The sequence below is a fragment of the Artibeus jamaicensis genome, unplaced genomic scaffold (assembly GCF_021234435.1).
Source record: "Artibeus jamaicensis isolate MK-2021 breed Jamaican fruit bat unplaced genomic scaffold, CSHL_Jam_final scaffold_847, whole genome shotgun sequence".
Classification (NCBI taxonomy): Eukaryota; Metazoa; Chordata; class Mammalia; order Chiroptera; family Phyllostomidae; genus Artibeus; species Artibeus jamaicensis.
Window position 1 is genome coordinate 24,073,392 of NW_026522057.1, and position 26,180 is coordinate 24,099,571.

The 26,180-nt window shown below is 43.4% G+C and overlaps 1 protein-coding gene and 1 non-coding gene across 6 annotated transcripts in view; one reads left to right on the forward strand and one right to left on the reverse strand.

Moving 5' to 3' along the window:
- The window catches only part of PRDM2 (PR/SET domain 2), a 112,725-nt gene that overhangs the window by 49,082 nt on the left and 37,463 nt on the right, over window positions 1-26,180 (reverse strand). For all 5 annotated transcript variants that reach the window (XM_053660274.1, XM_037165642.2, XM_053660275.1 and 2 more), the window contains 2 exons: window positions 22,289-22,441; window positions 13,329-13,455 (listed from right to left, as the gene is read on the reverse strand). In XM_053660274.1, the coding sequence (XP_053516249.1) occupies window positions 13,329-13,455; window positions 22,289-22,441 (280 nt within the window). The remainder of the gene's footprint in view (window positions 1-13,328; window positions 13,456-22,288; window positions 22,442-26,180) is intronic.
- LOC119064167 (U6 spliceosomal RNA) lies at window positions 16,688-16,793 on the forward strand. The gene has a single exon (XR_005085332.2). It is a non-coding gene; the product is annotated as a U6 spliceosomal RNA (small nuclear RNA).

Below are 26,180 nucleotides of genomic sequence, written 5' to 3' on the forward strand. Positions count from 1 at the left end.
GGAAGTCGCACCCAGTGCAGGTCTCCAAGGATTATCCCACACTGCCTGCATGGATGCTTCTCTCTTGTCAGTAGGGAGTAAAATAATGCCCCTTGGAGGGAAGGGCTCCCAGAGGACCAGGCCTTGAAATACTGCCTCCTAGGCCGATGTCTGCACTGGGAGGAAGGGTCCCACTCTCATTCCGGCTGCTCATTTCACCGGCTCTCAAAAGGTTCTGTGTCCTCACAGGTTACACGTCTTCCCTGCAAAGAGCTAGCTCCAACTACAGGGAGACCTCCTGGACTGGGCTCCCCTCTCCCACCCGGTGTTGAGGTGGCACTCTGGGTAAAACAGGTCCTCCAAGGACAGAGGCCCACAAAACTGAAACTGTGGAGCCTGGGGCCAAAACTGCACCAATGAGAAATAATTCTGCTCAGGGCAGATGGGAAGGAGCATCACGACAGACACCGGTGAAATAACCACCCGCTACTGTCATCGTGGGAGAAGATGAGATGCTGGGCGCAGGGAACTTCGCACAGTGCCAGACAAGCTCAGTAAACGGAGTCAATGTCAGGATTAGCCACAGCAGACTCTGCTAAACAAACTACAGAAACCCCACGCCTACAAGCCTGAATCTTCAGCATATGTTCCTTCTTGTGAAGACAATGGCTTTCTGCTTCCACTAACAACTCCAAACTCACCCATTTGTTTCTTTCCTTTGTTCTACATCAAATCACACAATCCCACCCAGATATCAGCAAGGAAATGTACAATCCAAAGAGGACAGAAGTTTCACTGAGAGAAGAGAGAATGCTGGCAAACACCAACCTCCCTGTCAATATGTATTAATGCCCTAACAGCAGGAGTTGTAAATATATTTCATTTTTAAGTGTGTAATCCACTGATTTTATTGTTACTGTGTTTAATTTTTTAATTAAACATATTAGTTCATACTTTAGTGGTTCCTAATCTTTTCAGGAAGACACCTTTGAAAATCAGAAAACACCTGAGGCTTCTCTCCCCAGATAGTCACAAACAGGCATTAACACAAAACAGGGAGGCTCAGGGACCTCCTGTGTGATTACAAAGTCAGGCTGTGAGTTTCCATAAATGTGCATCTGTCAAAGGAAGTATGTATGTGATTCTGGGGGGAGGGAGGGGGAAGGACTCTGCCTCTTCAGATTACTCAACACGAATGTTGCACAAATAATCATGGCATTTGTTTCCTTAAAACTGAGACGATAAACTTAATTAGTACCATCTCCTCATTAGAAAATGACCCTCTCACACACTTCTGGGTTTTTTCCTGACTTCACATCCAGAAGGATGGGCTTAACAGATCGCTCCTCTGTCAAGCACAGCACTGAAATTGCTCCCACACAGTGGCTTTCATGGCTGTCTGATAATTTAACATCTAAGAAAATGTATCCAAAATTCATCCAAAATGTCACCTGCCTTAAAACTTGGCTATGACAGTCCAGTAGAGCCACTCTGAGTGGTCTGGACCACGTCAAGGTAAGACAGAAGACCAGGAAGAAAACAGAAAACCCTTCATTTGGGCAGCAAGTAAATAACAGAACATGAGTTCTCTGTCCGCCAACCTGTAACCACCGGTGTCCTAGTTTGCATAACTAGTAGAACAAGACAGCTTTCAAGAAAGATGCGGGTCTCTAGCATCTGAGGAATTCTCTGATGCTCTGATGTTTGTCCAATTGCAGATGGAAAGAATCTCTTTACTCTTACCTAATTTGCCATCTACTCCATGTCACCAAAGCAAACTGCATAGGTGTTTAAAGGACATCTTAAAAGATGTTGAAGCTGTTCATTTTTTTAAAATCCAGAAATGCCACAATAAGTTAATGAACAGGCGGAGTTACCAGACCTAACTGGTGCCCACCAATGACAAGGGAAGAGCCCAAGGTCAGGGCGCCACATCTGTTCCTATGAGGCTCTTGCTCACAGATCACAGTAACCCTACAAAGTAGGTCTTATCCCCATTTTAGAGACAGGTAAACTGAAGATCGAAACACGGAGAGTAGCCCATCCAAAGTCACACTGCCCGATTGGTGGAGCCGGGCCTGGAATCCGGCCTCCTAATTCCAAGGGTATGTTCCGGCGCACCACAGTGAAGTCCACGTACTCCAGTTACCAGAACCCAGCCCCCATCTCTGCCCACCAACACACACCCACATTTCAGGATCACCGTAAACAAGGTCTCGCTGGGCAAAGTACCGACCAAGCTGGGTTTAAAGGGGAGAAACAGTGAAGCCCCAGCAGTGTACTTCCACCCCACTGAAAAAACCTTGGGTGGGTGGCTGTTTTTATAACGTGCTTCAGCATGAAAACTGAAGGTGCGGATGGAGCCATTAAAACAATCACTCACTACTAACACAAAGTTTGCCAATTCCACATCCTTTCTGACAATCGGCCATGATATTTAGAGGGCCCTGCCTCTTAAAAACCGAAGCGAGTCTGATATGGTTAAGCAGCACCTCTTTTTTTTTTAATTTTTTAAAATTTATTTATCTTTAGAGGGGAAGAGAAGGAGAGAGGGAGAGAAATATCAATGTGTGGTTGCCTCTCGTGCGTCCCCTGCTGGGAACTGGCCTGCAACCCAGACATGTGCCCTGACTGGGAATTGAACTGCTGTCCTCTGGTTCGCAGGCCAGGGCTCAATCCACTGAGCTACACCAAACAAGGCAAGCAGTACCTCTTCTTAATTTAATATTTTCTACACTCTACTACAACTATGAACTTAATTCACCTTGGCATGCAGTGATTTACCATCTTTTCTATCCTGAATTCCTGAATTTATCACTTTGATGGAATCAAGCTTCAAGAGGCATTTGTTAAGCTTAACACTCAAATTTGCTCATTATCAAATAATCCTCTGATCATATCTCACAAGGAAAAGATACTTCCTGTGATAATACATTTAATAGCTAGTAAAACTCCTTAAAACAAGCAAATTTAGAATCCTAAGTCCTGTTCAAAATTCCAACTAAGAGCAAGACTGCTGATAGCCGTTCTTTTTTATAACTTGTTTTGAACACCCAGGGAGAGGGAAATTGTAATTTCAACTCCAATGTTCACCCTACAAATCGCAACCCAGAATGTGTAAATGGACAAAGAGATTGTTCTGTGTATAAAAGCTCAAAATTGTAACTAACCAGCTCCTGCTGCCTGCACCGTAAACCTTGCCAAGATGAAGAACGGACGGACATCTCCACCAATGCCAAGTTCACGTGCTCAAAGAGGAGGCACTAACACAACGGGCGGAGGGCAGGGAAGGCCTCCGTCCTCATAGGGACCTTGGACTTTCTGTTTAAAGCCAGTCGTCACTTTGTTCCATGAGAAACAAGTAGTTTCTGATAATCTTGTACATTAAAAACAAAAAATACAGCCAACAAAGCCAGAAAGGCATATTTTACCCCTGAAATTGGCAAGAAAATGAAAACTGACCAGAAAAAGTCCATCAGTGGAAAGAATAACAAAAGGCACAAAAATCGCCTTGTTGCCCATTTTCAACTGTATTACAACTTCAAACAGGGCACCTAATTCAATTTAGAGGTTCTGAATACGGTGAACAAACCAGTTTGTCTTCATTTTTGTGACATGTGATGTCTTAGGAAACCTACAGAAGACTGCATCAAGAGTCAGGAGTCCAGCAGGAGAGGAAGGGGTGTTACCACTGTAGCTGTACAGAAACAAGGGGGTGGGTGGGGGCTGGATTTAACTGCCGTTGTACTAAGTGCTTTTCTTTTTAACCAAAGCAAAGACAACCCTCTGCCACTGCACATGACCAACGACAGACAGCTAATTCACCGAGGGTGAAATCAGGTTTCTAACTTTTAGACACTGACTAAACTCATATAAACATATAAAAGTCGAAGCTTTGAAAGGATCAAATTAGCAACTTTAAATGTCATAATCTCATTTTAGAAACTGGTACTTGCATATACCACGTACATACAATATCATCATGTCATCATCAGAATAAATCTCTTGCCTTTGAGACTTTTCATATAATCTTTGTTTATTAAAAATATATATATTAACCAATATATAACACTGAAAATATATATACCAATTAAAACTTCCATCAAAAAATATTTTAGCCTGGCTGGTGTAGCTCAGTGGATTGAGCACGGGCCTGCGAACCAGACAATCATTGTTCGATTCCCAGTCAGGGCACATGCCTGGGTTGCAGGCTGGTTCCCTGCAGGCCAGTTCCCAGCAGGGGATGCATGAAAGGCAACCATACATTGATGTTTCTCTCCCTTTCTCCTTCCCTTCCCCTCTAAAGATAAATAAATAAAATCTTTAAAAAAAATTTTAAATGTCAGGGTCACAACTACAAAACGGGAAGAATAGCTGTAACCGATGCTACAGAATGCTGACAATTTTCTAGCTTCTTATCCATCATCCCTCAAGACTTTTTCTTAATACATGCACTGAGTTTTCACCTTTTAAACAAAGTTACTGCTACCTAATTTTTACAGAAAAGGGTATGACAGAAAGGAAAATGCCTAAAAATCTGAAAAACGAAAATCCAGATGATCTCATCTACCATGGTTCACCAAACCTTTGAGGAACAAGGGTATAAAGCCCCTTCAGTAAAAGGTTCAGGTAGAAATGGCCATTTCACATTTTGTGTCAAATTTGAAAAGTTTTTACAATTTTATAAACATACACACATCCTAAAGACTCTCTGTGGAATGAATACAATTACGAAAGCAGCCCCTGCCCTGCGTTAGGAAATGCGAGCGCTCGGGCAGGTCCAGGCAACGCCTCTCCCCTCCTCACTTCCTTTAGGTGCTTTCTCAGGGATGAGTCAGGTCGCCGGAACAGGCGCACTTCACCCCAAACAAAGCCTCTTACATCGGTACCGCTTCCAGCACTTCAGATGAGCTCCTCTTAAAGGAAAAAGTAAAAATTACACAGCTATCCCCCATAGGCATTTGACCAAAAAAAAAAAAACCCTATCTTTTATTGAAGACAAGTGACAAGTCAGAATTGCACTTATAGTTTCTATATTTAATTTTTAGAGTGTATGTGAATTACAGCATGTTCAAGATCCATAAAGTCAGCTTATGAAAATGTTAAAAATTATGTTTGACTCAGTCATTCTCAGCATTTGGCCACTCAACAAAAACACACTGGTGCAGAGGAGGCAGCTGAAGCCCACGGGGTTCCTGAAATCCTCAGGAAGACACCACCAGGGAGCTCTGCCCTCCCAGACCTGGCCCGCTGCCGCCTGCTCTGCGGGAGGAGTCGGGCCGAGGCAACACCTCCCTCTGCTCTCATGGTTTCTCAGCTGCTTTCAAAAATCATGTAAAACTTTAGAGAAATTAAGTATTCATAAGAAGCTCAAACCAACAAATATGTTGTTAAAGAACAGACAACAGCCAGTGAGAAATAAAATGTAATCTGTCAGCATTTTTAAAAGCTGTCTGAGGTGCCTCAAGGAATGTAATAAATCTATTCAGTCTATAAGCCCCCAAAGCAAGAATAACGGAAAGCCTGGTTCTCACCATAACACAGCTTTCTGATATTGAAGACGAAGAGGTCACTTAATCACCTTAAACTGCCTTATTTAGGATTAAAGAGGGCAATTCTAAAGTAAGTAGTGAAAGTTCATCTTGGATAATTGGCAAAGTCTTCTAAAACACTGCTACTTACTCGGTATAACTATTCTACTTAGAAACATCATGAATGAAAACTGGATTTAGGCCAAGCCAAGTAATTTAGTAGATGGGTGAACTTGGGCAAACCACGTGAGCCCTCTCTGAGCATCAGCTTCCTCATCCACAGAGGGCAATGATCGCAACGCTCACTGCTTAGTGGGGCTACTGGGGAGATTAGCAATGATGTACAGATGTGCCTCTGTTTACAATGGGGTCGCTTCCTGATAAACCCATAGTAAGCTGAAGATACCATAGTCACGAATGTGTTTAACCTGCCGAACACCACAGCTTAACCTAGTTAGGTTCTGACGAATGCATTGTCACTTCTGCACCATCATAAATCAAAAAAATCTTAACTGAAACTACCTAAGTTGGGCACTGTTCTTACATGGAACCCCAAGTACAGCACTAGGCACTTGCAAGACGTGTTGAAGAAACAAGATTACGGTCGCCACCAACAGAGAACATGATTCGTCACATACACAATGTGCAGATAAATGTAAAACTATGAGATATGTCCATATCAAAATACAGCACAAGAATGAATTTGGCCAAGAATTCTGTAATGCCTGACACTGGTTTATTCTGAGTGGTTAGAAAAGATGGCTGCTTTCAGTTCCATCTTTTTCACTTTGAGAAACAGCAGCAGTGGTTTCAAATAACTCTTGCTTCTACATGTCATTCGGCTTCCCCAAACATCACCCGAAATATTAACATCAGTAACACCAAACTTCAGGCCCTGGCTGGGTCACTCAGTTGGTTACAGCATCGGTCCAGATGCACCAAGGTTGCAGGTTCAATCCCCAGCCAGGGCACATGCAAGAAGCAACCAATGAATGCATCAGTAAGTGGAACGATAAATCGATGTTTGCTCTCTCCCTCCCCACTTCCCTCTCTCTGTAAAACTCAATAAATAAATTTTTAGAAAGAAGAAAGAGAGAGAGGGAGGGACGGAGGGGAAGAGACTAAAGCCAGCCTGCAAAACAAAGGGTTGCTGGTTCAATTCCCAGTCAGGGAGCATATTTGCGTTGCAGGCCAGGTCCCCAGTTGGGGACCTGTGAGAGGCAACTCTTTCTCTCTTGCACAGTGCTGTTTCTCTCCTTCTTTGTCTCTTTCCCTTCCCCCTCTCTAAAAACAATTAAATAAAATCTTTTTTTAAAAAAGAAAATGTAATCACAATCAAACTTTTTTCCTACATTAGGCCAATTCTCACCTTCCAATTCACATATGGGTGGGAGAACCGAACAGCCACCTGAGTATAGACAGAACATAGCGTATTTCTGAACTCACTCAATTCTGATGTTTTCAATCACGGTATACTTTGGGATTTTTTTAAGATCATTCACCAAAATGTGGGTCAACATTTTGCAAAAATGCTTTGGAAATTTTTAGTTAATCCACATAATTTCCTTGTAACAAGGTTATAACATAAGAATCAAAGGCACAAAGCAAAAATACTGACCAACTGATTTACCTAAATTTGGGGCAATTCAGTAGCAGCAGAATTAGGAAGTTTAGAAATTCTGACACTGTCAGGAAAATATTAGAACTGTTCTGAGCTTCCAAAAACAGCCCACGGCAACGGCCGCAGCACAGCGCCTGGCAGGTGACCACCAGGGACGGGACACCCAATGCTCAGGAAGGACATCACTCAACTACAAGGCAGCAGAGCTACAAGAGGGGATGAGGACACCCTTCACTCCGGTCCAAGGCAACAGTCTTGCCAGCCATACGGCATTTACTGCTGGGGTGGCATTTCCACAGAAACACAGCCCCCTCCAACTGCCCCACGCCAGGCTGCAGCCCCCGCCAACCAGAGCTACGGTGAGCCCCTGTGAGGAGTGGACAGCGGGTCTGCCTACCACTCCCCCAGGCCGCAGGTTCAGGGCTGGGCTGCCACCATCCATGGGCACCACAGTCAGGCTTCCGCCCTCAGCTCTGCCCAAGGAGCCCGGAAGAGCTGCGCACTGCTGTGAAAGGGGAAGAGAGCAAGCTCCACCGAGGCCCACCTATTCTCTGCATTTATTAAACATACCGCTAATTTAACTTTCGATGGAACCCACACTGTCGTTTCTGCGGCCGCCCACCACACAGGAGAGTGGACAGGCAGCTGCGTTCTCTGTGGAGGAACGGGCACGGACTCCTGGGCTGGAGTTCCGACCGCCGTTCACCTGGACAAATTACCCCACTCACTCGTTTCCACATCCTCGCCCCGAACCGTGAAGATGGTGTGGACGCCACCAAAGCCCGGGCTTACTGCAGTGCCCGTGGGAGCGCGCAGCACTAAGCAGCAACCGCCCGGCCTCGTGACCGTCCGGCAACAGTGCCACACACCTCTGCCCACGGCTCTGCGTCTGCATCAGAGCCTCTTGCTGCATCCGCTGTCTCTACTTGTTGTCTAGCAGCGTCCTTGACCTCATGCCTCTGGGAGTGTTCCTTTCCCCACCTCATGCACTGCTCTTTTCTTCCCCTCCTCACTTTCCTTCCTACAGGTCCTTCCCACTGCGCTTCGCTCTGTGACCACGAAGCAGCACGGCTTCCTCTCCCAAAAGGTTCCTGCTCGGCCCTCCCCATCCTGGACCCCATCCACCCCAACGAAAACACCCAGGACAAGTCTGACCTGCACTGAGCTGCAATAAAATGGTTAAGCTCCCCCTGAGTAGTTTTGAGCCATCTCTCCAACGCTCCCTACCAATCCAGACACCAAATGCAGTACCTGGTGGAAGAGAAGCCAAGGTGTCTGTTTGCAGCATTGAGTTTCATAACTCAAAATTACTCATGTGAGTTACTAGGTGGCCCTCACTAGGCACTGGCCCAGCAATAAATTTCCCAAGATGCTAACAGTAACACCCAAATTGTCCCTCTTCCTGGAGCTCTCAGACCCTAGAACTTGATGGATCCCACTCTGTATCACTCATGTCATAGCCTCCAAAAAGCCACTGCTGGCCACCCATCTACAGTCACGACATACTTCACACACACACCCTTTAGTGACATTACAGAGACCTGTCTTGTTCATCTTGCTGGAAGATCCCCTCACTTTATAGAATGTCAGTCAGTTCCTTGAGAGCAGGGACCTGGCCCTTCAGCACCCAGACTGAGTCCCGACGTGGATACAGCACTCACTTGTGAAGTGACTGGGGGCAGACCACCACCACACCCACGACCCTCGACCCGCTCCCAGTCCCCAAGGCCCCTCTGCTCTGCTCCCGGCTCTCAGTTCTGAGATGCCCAATCCGGCCCCTCTGTCTAGACAGAGACGCCCCAGCCATCCCGGCCCAGAGTTCCCCTTTCCTTCTCTCAACATCAATGGTCTGTTAGGTTAGCACTTACAAAAGGTAAAAAACATAAATAGAATAATAAAATAAACTACCTCAGACCCAGTTATTCTGTGGATCCCTTATCTCCCTAAAGTGACTATCAATTTTTATAGGCTTTGTTGCCTTTGAAAAAAGAACTTCAAATGTGTACAATGTGAAAGAACTTGAGCATTCGTCACAATGCCAAGGTTTTTTACTTGAATGATTTTAATTGTAGAGACAGATGAAATATTTCCCTTTTAGGCTGATTATAATTTATCTGTTCTGTGGTGTCTAAAAGTCACCTAGATAAATACTATAAATTAGCTGATACTCTCAGGGACTATTTACAGTTTTTATAAAGCACTACTTGAACCTGCTCAGTAGGCTTAAGGAATTGTGCTTCTTGCAGTTCATTCCTGACTCTGTTATATAGAATATAAGTATTCCATCTTCTTTACTACTCAGCTATCAGCAACAAAATCACTAGCTGCTATAAGTAACTCTCCCTTTCTAATTTCCTACTAATTTGCTGTGAATAGGAAAGTCAATAGATTAGAACCAGGCCCTCAAAAGAGGTGACTGGGCACAGAGTGAGGCTCTGCCACGGGAAGGACGAGGGGAGAGACCCACTGCATCCTCCGACCTCCCACCGAGGCCCCATAACTGTGCCCATGACTGCTGGCCGACGGAATGAGTCACAGATTCAGTGGCTCTTCTGTCCACTGCATTCTGTCGGTGGCACAAGCACCACGGATTCACAGGCCACACGGAGATGTTCCATTTTTATTGTCTCATTTGCTCCGACAGTAGCCCTGTGGGGTTAGGGAGCACAAGGCCCGTCCATGCGAGCGTCAGGCACCCACTCTCAAAATAGGAAAACGATGCCCCAGAGAGGTTATATGATTTGCCCAGTCACCTGGTAAAAACCGAGGGGCCCTGCATTTTCCATTCCTTCCATTAAGCCCATTTGAATATAGCCCCTGTTGTTTATTTAGAGTGAAATAATTTCATATAGGGCTCTTATGTAGCCAAGAGAGGGGAGGGCAACAACACATTTTGCGATTATATTCTATTAGATTTGAAAAGAACATTTGCAAAAAAAAAAAAAAGGTTTGCCCACAGTCATTGTTTATTGCTAACAAGCAAATTTAATTTTTCACACTAACAAATAAAAGACTGAAATGGAAAAGATGGTAAATGGACCCAAAATTGGCCCTTCTGCTACTTTACACATTATAACCTTCCTATGGTTCAAATTAAAATAATCGAAAACACCCGACAGTAAAAACCCTCCCTTCCCGCTATACCTGAAAAGTTTAATCTGTCCCATCCAAGGGACTTCTCCTGTTCAGACATGTAAGAAGTTAGACTGAATTACAAAGCTGAGAGTCCAAAATTCTAGCTCAAAATGCCCAAGGCGTGTACATCACTGGCCTATGGCAAACCACATGCTCCCTGGTCAGAGACAAGACGAACTGTGTTCTCACAACACCATGTTCTTTTCCTTCACTACAGGTTTGTGTGTGTCTTTGTTTGCCAACCAACGAATATTTATTGCAGGCCTATTCCATGCCAAGCATCTAGGCGCTTGATCAGCAACTTACTGATTTAACGTTTGTCTCTGGACTACAGGTGTATTGAGAAGAGTCACTGCCCAGCACCACCCAGCAGAATGCCTGGCACACAGCAGGGGGTTAACAAACATTAACCACTGTGAGACAGAGACGCAGAGGAGAGGAAGGGACCCCCTCCGATGTAAACGAATCAGGACTTTTCATGGCCCAGAACTCCCCTCATGACCCCCCAGCAATGTGATGAATTCTGAAAGGCACCACATGCATGCACAGCTGTAGGCCTAGCAGCTGCTGTGCAAAGGAGCCGAGCCCAGAACTCCGCGGAATTCAGCCCTTTGTTTCTCTCTGCCTGCCTCCGAGGGAAGTCAGGTCTACTGTCAATCTACCTGTCAGCCTGCGTGTGTTCAACATCTGGCTTTCAGAAATACTAAGTTAACACTGCCACTGAGTGACATTTATGTTGATTTACTCACTGGCATCGCTGACTGAAAAGATATTAAAATGTCTGAGGTCACACACACAGAAGACCCGTACAGAACCAAGTTCATATAAAAAGTTCCCCATTTCAGGTCCCTGCAAGCTATAAATTCGCTTTCATGGAGTATTTAACTTAAAAACAAAAAAGCCTGACTCATTATTTAAACTCTCTAAATTTCAGGTCATAAAGTTCAAACATGACTTTTTACCAGTAAGCTGTTCAAAACAGACTAAGTTCCAAGAGTGAGCTTCACTCAAGTATTTTAATTAAAACCTAAGATTCAGTGGGTTATATGCTGCCCAGAGTAGTTACAAAAATAATAGCAGGATAAAAAGAAATATGAACTACTTAACTCAACATAAAAACTCAGTAATTTACACAGGTATGAAAATGAACATGTGTAAGTTCATTAATCATTAATAAACAAAGTTTATTTTCAGTTCTTTTTCCCAAGCTCAACTAAATGAAAAGATTAAAAAATTAAGGAGTAAATTAAAAAGAAAAGCAGTAAAATGTTTTAAATATGCACGCCAAAGTATGCCAAAGAGAAAAGCCTTAGAGTGGTTTCCATTAAGCTATAAATATGCTTCAATATATGAGTTAGTTATGCTTAGCAGAGAAGTAAACATTTTCCCTTCCCCCCAAACTCCAACCCCTGCAAATCACAACTTACCTGGAAAGGCTGGTGGCATTAGTTATAAACAAAATGAACATTAAATAAAGAAACAGGTTGAATTATGTGAACACTTTGTAAACAATTATGCACTAAGCCTAATGTCAATAAAACCTCAATACCCAGTTAAAACAGCAAAAAAAAAAAAAAGAAAAAAAGAAAAGGAAGAAGAAGAAGAAACAAACAAAAATCAAAACCTGGGAATTTTCTAGGCCCTGGTCATCTGATTCAGGACAATGTATTCAATGACCTAAAATAGCAACAAAATCACTTCAACAAATAAAGAACATGTATTTAGTAAAAGGCCTAAAACTGTTCCTTGGATGAGTTAGTTGTATTCATATGACACTGTGAAATACAAAAGAATTATGTGATGCAAAAACCAAAAAGGACTTCTTGCCTACATTGTTAAGTACTATTTTTACATTTTCCCAAAATCAAGCTTCTGTTGTGATTTTATTTGCCATATCACTTCCACAGATCACTCCACAATGTATACTGAGTTAATAAAGAGTGACTCCTAAGTTCAAATAACTACAAAAACTTACTTAAGACTAAGGCGAGCAAAAAATAAAAAGTTTTTTATTAGCAAGCAACTGCCATATTGTGCCCTGGCATACAGTCAAACTACGCTCTACAAAAGATTCACAAACTCACATGAAAATTCTTCCTTAAAAAAAAAAATCCCAACAATGTGTCAAAATGCCAGCTAAAATCTGATACATCCAACCAAACTATTTTCCTACCAGGATCCCCTCCCTTTACTACGGGTGGCTACGCTTTACCTTGGGTTGAAAACATCATAAAACAAAACTCTTGGAGTTGAGTCAAAAGTGACAAAACAGCAGGCTCTTCAACTTCCATTTTGTTAATGGCCTAATTTCAGGAAGATCTGCTCTGCTAAGACCTTAGCCTCCCCCTAAGAGTGCTGCAATGTTGCGTGGCGCGGCCGGGCCTCAGCGTGGAGTGGGATGGAGAAGAGTGGCCGGACCATCCCGGAGAGGAGCACAGTGGTGTGGCCAAGGTGGGGGGAGCGCCGAGCAGCGCAGAGTGACGCCCAGTGACAGGGCCCAGCCCGTGTGGAGTAGTGACAGTCCCCGACCCGCCTGCCCGGAGTCGCAGCGTACAGCCCAGCGCGGCCAGATCTCTGCCCTCCGGGTAACGCGAGCTCATCAGCCACAGCCCGCCCGGCCCTTACTGCACAATCCGAGTGGACACAAGGGCACCGAATCTGCGGACCTGGAAATGTCACTGTAGGAACACATTTTTATGACGCGTTCGCTGGCAAATAGCACAAAAAGCTAAGAATATGCCGGGAGTGCACCGCTCTGAAGGGACAGGCTGCTACTCCCGACCGCAGGTCCAGCTATTTTGACGTCCGTGAGTGCAGTGACAACTAGCTCTCAGACCGCGCTGGGGTCCGCGCACTTTTCCACGCCCGGATTCCCAGCCCCAAGTTTAGAAAAGAGCCCAAGTGGCGTCCGGAGCCGTGATTCAGCAGCGGCCCGGGGGGAGGGGGACCAGATCACGCCGGCAGCCGGTCCAGAAAAGGTCACGGAGAGCTGCAGACTCCGCCCAAGCCCGGATCTGGCCAGCCCAGGTGCAGAGGGGAAACCCGGGGCGGCGGACTCCTACCTTTCCTGCTTTTCGGGGAGCTCCGCTTGCTCCGGGCGCTGGCTCGCTCTTCCTCAATCGCAGCTGCTATCTCGGGGTTGTCTTCCCCATTGTACCAGACCAGGAGCTCCTCGCCCGGCGCGATTGGCTGCGGAGAGAGAAGAGACAGGGACCTGGCCAATCAGAGCGGTGGTTGTTGGTGGGGCGGAGGCGGGGCGGGGCTGCCAGACCAGGCCAGCCGAACAGGAAGGGCTCCTGCAAGCTAGGCGGCTGCGGGAAGGGACCCTCTGCTGGAAGGAGGACCTCACTTCCCGCCAACCTCCTCTCAGGGATCCATCCGCAAGGCGGTCTAAGGCTCTGACTAAACGAGATCGCTTTAAACTCAGAACTGCCATATGCTGCTGAATCATACTGTTCAAAGCCTCACTACCCACGCAAAAGGAAAAACCAAACAAACAAACCCAGAACCATTTTGCCCACGAAATCTAGTTGATAAGACTTTTAAAGCACAATTAGAAAGAACCAGGAGGTCTGGAAAGAGAAGTGCTGAAATCTAATGACCAGATTCCAAGAGCACTGATAAGGAAGAACTATATGCCACTGCACATTTTAAAGTCACGGCTAATTATATCAAGAAAGACTACAAGCAGTGGGCTCACAAGCCTCCTGGCAATGTATTATCCATGCACGGGACAAACCTTCTCTCGCGCCCACGGACAATTGCCCCTCTTGCCCTCGGCGTACCACACACCAAGTTTACATGACAACTTCAATTCTGAAGGAATGTTCTCTTAACAAAGTTGGGGTTTCAAGGGATAACGGTATTCATCTCTGCCATCTCTCCAGTTCCAGAATAGTTCTACTCCATTCAAGAAATTTGAAATATGTACTTGGAAATCCTTAATAAAATTTGCATTTAATTTTTTAAAAATTTAGAAGGAAATATGTAACAACACCTCACATGTATTATACTCCTAAAACATTAATTCTTAACATCCATGTCAGGAGTGAGGACATAAACCACTAACAATCTGATTATACCTAGAACTAGGCCCTGAAAAAAAAAAAACATACCGAGTGCAGAGATGACACTCCTAAACAGAATTTAAGGAAATGGCCCGTCAGTTTCTCTCACAATGACTCCACTGTTCAAAAAGTTCCAACAGGCTCTCACAGGTAACATCCCGCCTAAAACCTAATGAATAAAATAAGAATCAATGATGCTATCACCAAGGGTAGGAGCTCCTTCTTTCTTTCTGCTGCACAGAATTCCATTGAGTAAATGTACCATAGTTTTTTGATCCAATCATTTACTGATGGGCACCTAGGTTGCTTCCAGCACTTGGCTATTGCAAATTGTGCTGCTATGAACATTGGGGTGCATAGATTCTTTTGGATTGGTGTTTTAGGGTTCTTAGGTATAATCCTAGCAGTGGATTTGCCAGGTCAAAAGGCAGACCCATCTTTAGTTTTCCAAGGGAATTCCACACTGTTTTCCATAGTGGTTGTACCAGTCTGCAATCCCACCAACAGTGAACCAGGGTCCCCTTTTCTCCACAACCTCTCAAGACAGCACGGATGAAACTGGAAAGCATTATGCTAAGTAAAATAAGCCAGGCAGTGAAAGACAAATACCATATGATCTCACCTGTAACAGGAACCTAAACAATAAAACAAACAAACAAGTAAAATATAACCAAACACACTGAAATAGAGAACAGGCTGACAGTGACCAGAGGGGAGAAAGAGGGGAATTTCAGGGGAAAAGGGGAAGGGTTTACAGGAATAAGTATAAAGGACACATGGACAAAAACTAGGGGGGGTGGAAATGGGAGGGAGGTGGGGAGGGATAGGTGGGTGGGCTGGGATGAGAGTAAAAGACAGAAAACTGTACTTGAACAACAACTGAAATGAAATTTAAATAAATAAATAAGAATCAATGAGTCCACACTAATATAAATGAATGAATGAATGAATGAATGAATGAGTAAAAAAAAATAAGAAAAGCTCTTCCTTAAAGCATATCCCAAATAATCAATGAAAGAGAAATAACGGAGGCAGGTAGAAGAGGTAAACAGGGATAGGGATGGGAGGAGACTAGACTTTGGATGGTAAACAATACAATATACAGATGATGAATTAAAGAATTATACACTTGAAAACTGTATCGTTTATTAACCAATGTCACCCCAATAAATTCAATTTTTTAAATAATGGATTTAGAAAATCACCACTTGGCAATCATCACAGTAGTAATTGATTCAGGCAAAAATCAATAGATGCTAAAACTTAGTAAAAAAGTTTGAGGAGCAATGGAATTATTTGCATATGAGATGTCATGAGTTAAAACAGCCATTACAGATACCTTTTGGCACCCCGATGAGCTAATCTGTTTCTGTTGAAACAGGCTTTTTATTTAACTAAACCATTTATGATTCCAAAATGTATAGTTTTCTTCTCTATTTTTTGTAGTTAAGTTACATATTCATGGCATGGTGGTACCATAAAATATTGGAAATGATTAGAGTTCACAGAAATATATAAAGACTTAAATAAACCAAAGTAAAAAGAACATGGGAAGGAGTGAGTGAAAAACGTATTCCCACCCTGGCTGGCACAGCTCAGTGGACTGAGCACAGGCTGCAAACCTCAGGGTCGCAGGTTTGATTCTCAGTCAGGGCACATGCCTGGGTTGCAGGCCAGGTCCTCAGTGGGGGCCACATGAGAGGCAACTGAGAGGCAACCACACACTGATGTTTTTCTCTCTCTTTTTCCCTCCCTTCCCCTCTCTAAAACCTAATAAAGAAAATCTTTTAAAAAATGTATTTCCAATTTATTCCAAAGCCAACAGCATGAGCACGACACTGGGGGAAGACAGCACCGGACGCTTTCCAGGTGCCTCCCGACGCCGAGCCCGAGCTTCCGTGGTCATCGCACTCCGGCCCTCGGAGTGCTGCTGTCCTAGCGACCGGGTGAGGTTCAACCAACACAAACTCTCTATGCAGGAGGGCACCCTTCTGAAACGCACAAGATAAAAACATGCCAGAATCTGTTTTCACCTAAATATATTATAAAATTTCTAAATGGCTAATGACCTCATGAATAGCTAGATTAAAAAAATGTGATATGTTAACTACTGAATAGCTTTCAAAACTGTTAGCAACTAAGGAAATCATTATCTTACTGGGCTATATACTTCCCAACTTCACACTGAAACAGCTATACAGGTAACAAATCTTTATGCAGAAGAAAATAATATATCTTTTTTAAATCAATGATTGTTTGTTTCTGTACTGTTTTTTCTTTTTATAAGTCAAAACTTTAAAAGAAATCGTTTGTTCTTAAACACAGCAAATATAAACCTGCAAAAAATAAAATCAGTGTTTGCTTCATCAGCACACACACTAAAACTGGAACGATAAGAGAAGACTTGTACGGCCCCTGGGAAAGGATGACACGCAAATTTGTGAAGCGTTCCATGTTTTTGTCAATAGATGCTGAAAAAGCATCTGATAAAATCCAGCACCCATTTATAACAAAAGCACTCAGCAAAGTGGGAATAGAGGGAGCATATCTCAACATAATAAAAGCCATATACAAGTAACCTGCAGCCAACATTATACTCAATGGTCAAAAACTAAAAGCTTTTCCCCTTAAGATCAGGAACAAGACAAGGGTGTCCGCTTTCACCACTATTACTCAACATAGTACTGCAAATTCTAGCCACAGCAATCAGACAAGAAAAAGAAATTAAAGGCATCCAAATTGGAAAGAAGGAAGTAAAATTGTCATTAATTGCAGACAACATGATAGTGTACATAGAAAACCCTACAGTCCCTACCAAAAAATTACTCAACCTAATAAGTGAATTTGGCAAAAGAGCGGGATACAAAGTCAATATTCAGATATCAATGGCATTTTTGTACACGAACAATGAAATAATCAGAAAGAGCCACTAGAGAAAAATCCCATTTACTATAGCCACAAGAAAAATAAAGTAGCTACGAATATATCTAATGAAAGAAGTAAAAGGCCTATACTCGAAAAACTACAGAATACTAAAGAAAGAAATTAAGGAAGACACAAATAAATGGAAGCATACACTGTGTTCATGGAATGGAAGAATTAACATCATTAAAATGTCCACACTACCCAAAGCAATCTATAGGTTCAACACAATTCCTATTAAAATACCCATGGCATATTTCACAGATTCAGAACGAAGAGTTCGAAAAGTCATAGGGAACCAAGAGAGACCCTGAACAGCCTCTGCAGTCTTGAGAAAGAAGAACGAAGTAGGAGAGATCATAATGCCCAATATCAAACTGTACTGTAAAGGCCACTGTAATCAAAACACTCTGGTACTGGCATTAAGAACACAGATCAATGGAACAGAATAGAGAACCCAAAAATAAACCCACGTCTCTACAGTCAATTAATATTTGACAAAGGGGGCATGAGCATACACTGGAGTAAAGAAAGCTCTTCAATACGTGGTGCTGTGAGAACTGGACCAGTACATGCAAAAAATAAAAAAATAAAAAAAAAAAAAAAAAGAAACTAGACCACCAACTTACACTATACACTAGAATAAACTAAAAATAGATAAAAGACAAAAATAAATCATGACACCATAGAAGTCCTAGAGGAAAACACAGAATAGTTCAGATATCCCCTGTAGCGATATTTTTGCTGATACATCTCTTAGAGCAAGGGAAATAAAGGAAGAAATACACAAATGGGCCTACATCAAATTAAAAAGTTTCTGCTTGGCTAAAGAAACCATCATCAAAATGAAAAGGGAAATGACCATATGGGAGAACACATTTGCCAATGAAACATCAGACAGGGTTTGATCTCCAAAATATATAAAGAACTCTCAAAACTCAACACCAGAAAGACAAACAATCCAATTAAAAAATGGGCAAAGGACCTGAATAAACACTTCTCCAAGGAAGACATACAGATGGTCCATAAACATATGAAAAGATGCTCAGCATCACTAGCCATCGGAGATGCAAATTAAAACCACAATAAGGTATCACCTCACACCTGTCAGAATGGCTGTCATCAATAAATCAACAAGGAACAGGGGCTGGCAAGGATGCAAAGAAAAGGGAACCCTAGTGCACTGTTGGTGGAAATGCAGACTGGTGCAGCCACTGTTGAAAACAGTATGGAATTTTCTCAAAAAACTAAAAATGGAACTGCCTTTTGACCCAGCAATTCTGCTGCTAGGAATATAACCTAAGAATCCCAAATCACCAATTCAAAAGAACGTATGCATCCCTATGTTCACAGCAGTGCTATTTACAATAGCCTAGTGCTGGAAACATCCTACATGCCCATCAGTACATGAGCAGATCAAAAAACTGTGGTACATTTATACAATGGAATACTACGCAGCAGAAACAAAGAAGGAACACCTACCTTTTGCAACAGCATGGATGGAACTGGAGAGTATTGTGCTAAATGAAATAAGCCCGGCAGTGAAAGACAAATACCATATGATTTCACCTGTAAAGAGGAATCTAATGAACAAAATAAACTAATGAATGAAATAGAACCACAGGCATGGAAACATGGAACAGACTGAAAGTGACCAGAGGGGAGGGAGGAGGGGAAAGGAACTAGACAAAGAACATGTACAAATGACCCACTAACATGGACGATAGTGAGGGAACTGACTGTGGAAGTGGGGGGTGGGATGGGCAGAGGAGGGCAAAGGGGGGAAATGGAGACAACTATAATAGAATAACAATTTAAAAAATGATTAAGAAATAAGACAAAACAATTTAAAAAATCAAAAGTCCAAACAAACTCTTTTTTCATACACTATATTTTGATGTTTAACAAAAAAATAAACAGAAAGACTTTAAACATTCCCAGCTGTTCCTCTGGGTTCTGACAGGCCTTACATAACCAAGCATACTCTCTTCTCTAAACACCAACACATATAAACTTGAAATTCTAACAGACCAAATAGGCAGAGGCAAGGGTTCCAAAGAAGATTCCCGACAGTGGGTCAAAATAAAATCCTCCGGAATTAACAGGAACACAAAAAGCACGTTCATGCTTTCCCACCCACAAGCTACTCCCTTACATGACCTTTCAAAAGTCACAGGTCAGAAGCCTCAACTCTCAAATGAGTGAACTGAACTGAAAACCAAACTCACACTTCTTTCTCCCTTCTGACCACCCAGCGCACCTGGTAGGGCCCCTGCCCACCTTACCAGCCTCATTTACTCTTCCTCCCCTTGCTCCAGACACAATGGCCTTTGCTTCAGTTCTTATTACAAAAGATCTAGCTTATTCCTACTTCAGCGTCTTTGCCGCGGTGGGGGCCTGTCTTCCTGGACGGCTCTTCTGGCAGAGATCTCTGTGTGGCTGCCACACATGGCACTGGGGTGCTTCATGTCTTGTCTTCCCTGACCCCCCAGAGCTTTAAGCAGGCCTCCCCCTACCCAGTCCCATCACATCTGATGGTCTTTAAAGCACTTACCACTATCTGAAATTATTTTGATTACTTATTCACTTGCTTATTATCTGCCCCCTCCCCCATAAATAGGAAGTTCCATGAGACCAGAGACCCTATCTGTTCTGTCCACTACTATGGAAGAATACCTGGTACATACTAGACAATAAATATTTGTTAGACTAATAAAGAGAAGAATGAGTGAAGAGCAGGCTAACAGTTCACTTCCAGAAATTTGAAATACTTTTTAATCGCATTACAAACAAAACCAGTGTTGGAATTTTCCAACTATCTGGGTGATAGTTGAGAAGGCAACACCGTGCCCAGAAGAACATCAGATGTCATTTATTTACAAAATCTAACCCACAGAAAGCCTCATCTGTAGTCAGATAATCACTAGCAAGAAGCCTGAAAGGTCTTGTGCATGCGTGAGAAACATCAAAGGTCGGGAACGGGGTGTCTGCAAAGTTCGGAACTGTGCTACTGCAGACGAAGACAGGTCAAAATGACAGCTGCGGGACTGCTGGTCAGCGACTGTGAGTACTGGGGTCGGACTGGGAACACTTCACAGAACCCTACACGTATCACCTTGTTGAGTCTTCACCACAACCGGATGTACTACTTTTACTATTACCTCTATTTTTATAGATGAAAAAACTAAGCCAGAGAATTTAATTTACTTCTCAGGGTCACACATCTCGAAGCCAAAACCTGCTCACAAGCAGTCAGCTACAGGCCCCACCCCTAACCATGACCCCACACTACCTTGCCGAAAATAGCAATCGCCCTTTATCTAGCACTTATTACGCACTAGAGCTCTACTTGTAATCACCTATGACGCCACCATGATCACCCTATGAAGTCGATACTACTATTATCTGAACCTTACTAATAACAAAACTGAGGCACAGAAAGGTGACTTGCCTGAAGTTACACAGCTAGCCAAGTTACAATGACTTGCCTTGGGCCCCACAGCAAGCCAGGATAATCCAGAAGTCAGGCTTCATAGTTCACTCTCTTAAATTCTCTCTCTTGCTTCTCAAGGTATGTCAGACTTGCTATCAGAGACAAAGAGCCTCATGAAGAAACTTCAAAGTGCCCTGGCATCGCCCTTGGAACCTCATTTCTAACTCCCCTGACCGTGCCGGATTCAACCCCCTGCTGGCATTTCCTCCCCAACAGGATTCTGCCTCACTGATTCAGCCAGGTGTAACCCTCACTTCAAATACATCTGAGAAACACAATGAGTTCCTGAAACTAATTTCAAATTCCAGTATAACAAAAATGTACAGTTACACCTGCTAGAAAACCATGCTATTACAATAGAGAAGCAAGAAGAGAGAAAGAAGGTTGTAGAAGTTTTAAATGTAGTTCCTACAGGAACTGAGAGCAAGGATGTGGGTATACATGAGGCAGAGGGCAAGTCCAATTGGCTAAAGGTGACAGGAAAACTGGGCAGCCACACGCTCACTGAACTTCCAGAAGCCCTAATGCTACCAGACAGGCAAAACCCAGCATGCCTCGATGCTGCCCATCATCTTAAACGCTTGCTCAGCTAGAGTTTTCGACTCCATAGAAACAATTTTCATGGACTGTCCCCCAATCCATGACATCTTTAAAAAATACTTTATTTATTTATTTTTAGAGCAGGGGGAAGGTACAGAGAGAAAGAAAGGGAGAGAAACATAAATGTATGGTTGCCTCTCGTGCATCCCCTACCGGGGACCTGGCCCGCAACCCAGGCAGGTGGCCTGACTAGGAATCAAACCAGCGACCCTTTGGTTCACAGGCCAGCACTTAAACCACCGGCCGTCCCAGGCAGGGCCAATCCATGACATTTTTAATGAAAGTAAGTGAATAAAGAGAAATTCGCCTTACAGCAGTTTTAGCAAATGTATCTATTTCAAAAAGCAGCAATCATCTATCTTTAGAGCCTCGAGACGCCGCCTTCCAGAACATGTTTATGCACAATGAGTACAGCTCTGCCTTCAGAGAAAACGTGACAAGGCAGACAAAGAGGGGCCTGCTCAGTGCAGAAACGCAGCCACGCTCAACACTTCCTACTACTAACCTCCCAGAATTACTGAGTGACCTCTGACCTCAACGCAAACCCTACAAAATGACTGTCCTGCTCTGTGCATCTCAACAATGGACCGCCGTAGCTATGGGCAGTTTGTCGCAGTTGACTAAATCTGCCCATCAGACAGTTCCTAGTGCATTTGTCATCTTAGGAGGAGGAAGCAGCTGCCAGATGCTTAACTCATGAGCATCTACAAAGTTGCAATATGTGATTACTTAACAGAACTTCATGCTTTCCTGCCCCCATGCACACACACACACAGCGGCGGCGACTGGCCGGTTCAAGCACAGACCGAGATGTGCCTACCACTGTCAGATGCGATCCTTTCAAGGTCTGCAAAACTGTTATCGTCAGTCACAACCCAGGACACTATTTGCAAAAATGCACACAGAGCAGCTAACAGCAGCCTGACTCTGCCATTCTTACCTTTAGAGTTTTATAGTAGATGGCCCTGTTGATTTCCAAGGGAAATAAATTCTGCTCTTCTCCTGAGCAAGCCCAGTTCACATACCGCAGCCAATTCCCCTTCTCTGGGTCGGTGGCATCAATGCACATCCACCCCAAATTTGGGTAGTACACCTTGGGAGGGGGGAGAAAACATCTTTGTTAAAGTGGTAGTATCTTTAAAATGTTTCCATTTTCAAACTTTAAGACAATTCTTTTTCATTATATATAAAAACACTATAAAGCAGTTCACAGAAACAAAATAAATAAGCAACAGAGGAAAGAGAAATAAAAGATGGAAACTGAGATCCCAAACTGTGTAATCCTCATTAGTTATTTCCCTACCTCGGCTTGTGTGAGTAATTTTCTCCTCAGCTTGAAGAGCTATAGTAAATATGCTGAATGACCTCTGAACACTTCACAAACAAGTTCACGAACACAAGCGACAGCTCCACTCCCTGAAGACAGAGTTGGAAGAGGGAGCTGGCAGCATCCGAACCCCCGAGCCTGCTGGGTGCTGTGCATGTCGCCCAGTCCTGCGGGCTCCACACTTCGACAGGTCCCTTCCCTTCAGGGCTGATAGGAACTGTAGTGGGTAAACAGGTGGTGTGACCCTCCAAGTGCATGACAGGGTGTGATGCTTTGGCCGGCTCAGCTCACCTTTAAACCCCTCCCTATCCAGAGCACCTGTCATGACTGAGGCGCTATGGAACATCCTCTGGGAAACATCCATGTCTCTCCAACACAAGACCACCCCCACCCCACTTCAGGAGTCATATCCAATGTACTATTGCAAGAAGCTGTCCCTGATCATCCACCCAACTGCAGCCGATTCCTTCTCCCAGATGCTTCTAGCACTTAACAACCGTCCCTTTTAAAGAAAATCTACTCAGCAATTACTTTTAACTTTTTCTTTGTATATACATATTTACATACATACATGTTTTACTTCCCCAAAACCAGACTGCAAAACTCTTGATCAGGCACTAAAATAAAATTACAGAATCAACTGGTGACAGACTTGTCAAACACAAAGCAAAGAAAATGAGTCTTCCACTTTCTCTTTAGGAAGAAAAAAAAGAACCTCGATGCTTCCATTTCTGCCCTACACACACCCAGCCGGGCCTCCCGCCGCCCGTTTCCCCCTGCGGCTCCCACCCACGGTAAACTCTCTTCTTTCCCGCAGCCTTCCTCCCGACCAAAGCGAGCACGCTCCACTCTCCAGCAGGCCTGTGTCTCCGTGGGCACTAACCGGACCTCCTTTCTCTTGGGAGTCAGGTGTCAGGCATCATGCTACATGCTTCCCATTTGATCTCATTTAGCCCTATGCAGCAGATTCATGATCTTTTTAGAGCATGTCAACATTGAGGATCAAAAGTTAAGCTATTCTCCCAAAGTCGCCCAAATAACTAGTAGTAAAGATGGACTTAACCCCAGATCTGCCTGACCTCTACTTACCTGTCTGTTCCCTGACCACCCTGGTTAAAACTGCAAACCCTTCTCCTCCCATCAGCAGCCCAGCATGCCCTCCACCCATTTTTCTTCACAGCGTTTATGCTCTTTCCAAGTATGGGGTCGCCTACTTATCTTACTCAGCACCTGGCTCCCCACAGCAGAGCACCAGCTCCCGGAAAAGAAGGCATTGTTTTGGTCTTTCCATTCCCTGCAGTACCTACCATACCTCGACCAGTGCCTGGCAAAGAGCGGGCTCTCAATAAATAACTATGGGGTGGATGAAAGGACAGCATTATACACAAATATGTAACTGCCGCCATTTACTGAGCACCTACTATGTGACAGGAACCATGCTAGAAGGTGCTTTGCAGTTGGTTTATTTAATCACCGTAGGTGCCACGGAGGTTCTTCTCAGTGTCCTACAAGTACCCATATCAGTTGACTCAAAAATTGGCTATTTACTGTACCACCCATCTGCACCATTCTAAAAACAGGTGGCCCACGCCACACCTGCACTCCTCTCCTCTCCATTTAATATGAAGAGGAAGAGTAACTCCCAAATGGTATGTTAGGAAGAGACAGCATTCCAGTGCAAAACGGAAAGTTCAGCTTTACACGCCAAAATATTATATAAGCTGCTTGACTTAAAAATGTTTAAGAGACATTTCTGTCATGTTCATCAGCGTGATAAAATAAGAAAAATTGGTCCTTTAACACTGTCCGTCTTTAACAAAAGTATCAGTTACTTTTTACTAAATTCAGGATGAAAGTCTTGTTTTTGTTTCATTGATATTAGAGAGAGAGGGCAAGGGGGACAGAGGTAGAGAGGGAGCGAGGGAGGGAGGGAGGCCGGAACTTCCTGGTTCCCAGGCCAACACAAACCTGGGCAGACAGCAAGCTGTGCTACCTGAGTGAACTTTTTATATACAGTTCAAAGGGACTAAGGCATCTGCTACATCACACTTAAATTAAGATACTTAACTTTATAGAAAAAATGAACATTTCCATTTTTTTAAATGTGCGAACAAGTTATTCACAAAAAAAATATGTGTGATCCAAACCTTGCAAAGATAAAAATTGAATTTAAAGAATAATAATCAAAAGTAATTTCAAATTAAATACTTTTCTGCTATCAAACTGGTGAAAATTGTTTCTTAAGGGGAAAAAAAACACAAGATCAGAAAGCAAACACTCCCCGAACAATGCTGATCAAAGAATAATAAGTTAGTATCACTTTTTTTAAATCAAAGGATAAATTGTAATCACTTTTTCTGGTGGGATTTAGCAGTACTTGACAAAAACAAAAACAAAAACCCCAACTAAAATGCACACGCACGCTAACATTTGTGGGAACCCAAGCCGCGAGAGAAGGGGCGATGGCACCGAGGTGACGGCACGGCGGTGCGGTTCACCACGACGGCGCCCGTGTCACTCCTAAACAGAGAACTCCAGGTTTAGGTCGGTATGACAGGACACGCGTACAGCGGAATACTAAATAAGCGTTAAAAAGTACTACTGCAAGGGGACTAAATGGCAATGGAAAAAAATAAAATCAAGATTCAATAAAATATAACAAAATATTTTTTTAAGTATTACTGCATAAATGATTAACTGGCTTATGTGAAAACTTATCTTCTGTTAGATAGTTCTGCATTGCTTAACAATTTTCCCAATAAGCACAAATTATTTCTATTATTAGAAGAAAAAGATAATCAGAAAATATGGAAATATTCATATAAAAAACAGTCATAATACATTGATGATTGAATAAAGTGTCTGCAGAGAGTATGGCTTATATGATACCATTTTTTGCTTTAGACATGTGAATATATATGAAAAAAATAATCTGAACCCAAAGTACAAATGTTAACAATGGTTTTCTCTGAACAGTGAGATTATTCTTTTTTCTTATGTTTATCTAAATTTTCTACTTTGTCTCCACAGATTTAAGTGTAATCTCCAAGTAAACAAGGGAAGTGGGCAAGGAGAACGAGTTAGTGTTCTGAAATGAAAACCTAAGTTCGAATGAAGGCAGCTGAGGTCTGCTCCGGTATAAGCTAAGTCCCTCCTCCCCCTTCCCCCCCCCCACACACAAGCAAAAAGCCAGGTAGCTTTCCCGTTCTTACTGAGAGGCTAAGCCTACAAGTATGAACTGCAATAAAAATGTGTCTATAGACAATTTACTATCTCAGGGTAGAACCTTGGTTTCCGATTAATTTCAGCAGCTGTCACAGAAAACCTAGTTTCTAAAAAGTGACGGAATTTTGTATAATGTGAACTACAAATTACCAGGCTTCGAAAGCACTGCCACACCACCAGGCCGGGGCAGCAGAAAGACGGTGGAGACCGACTGGGCGCCTTCCCTTCAAAGACAACGCCAAGGCCGGTGGAACCCGCCCTGGGTTCCACAGATGGCACG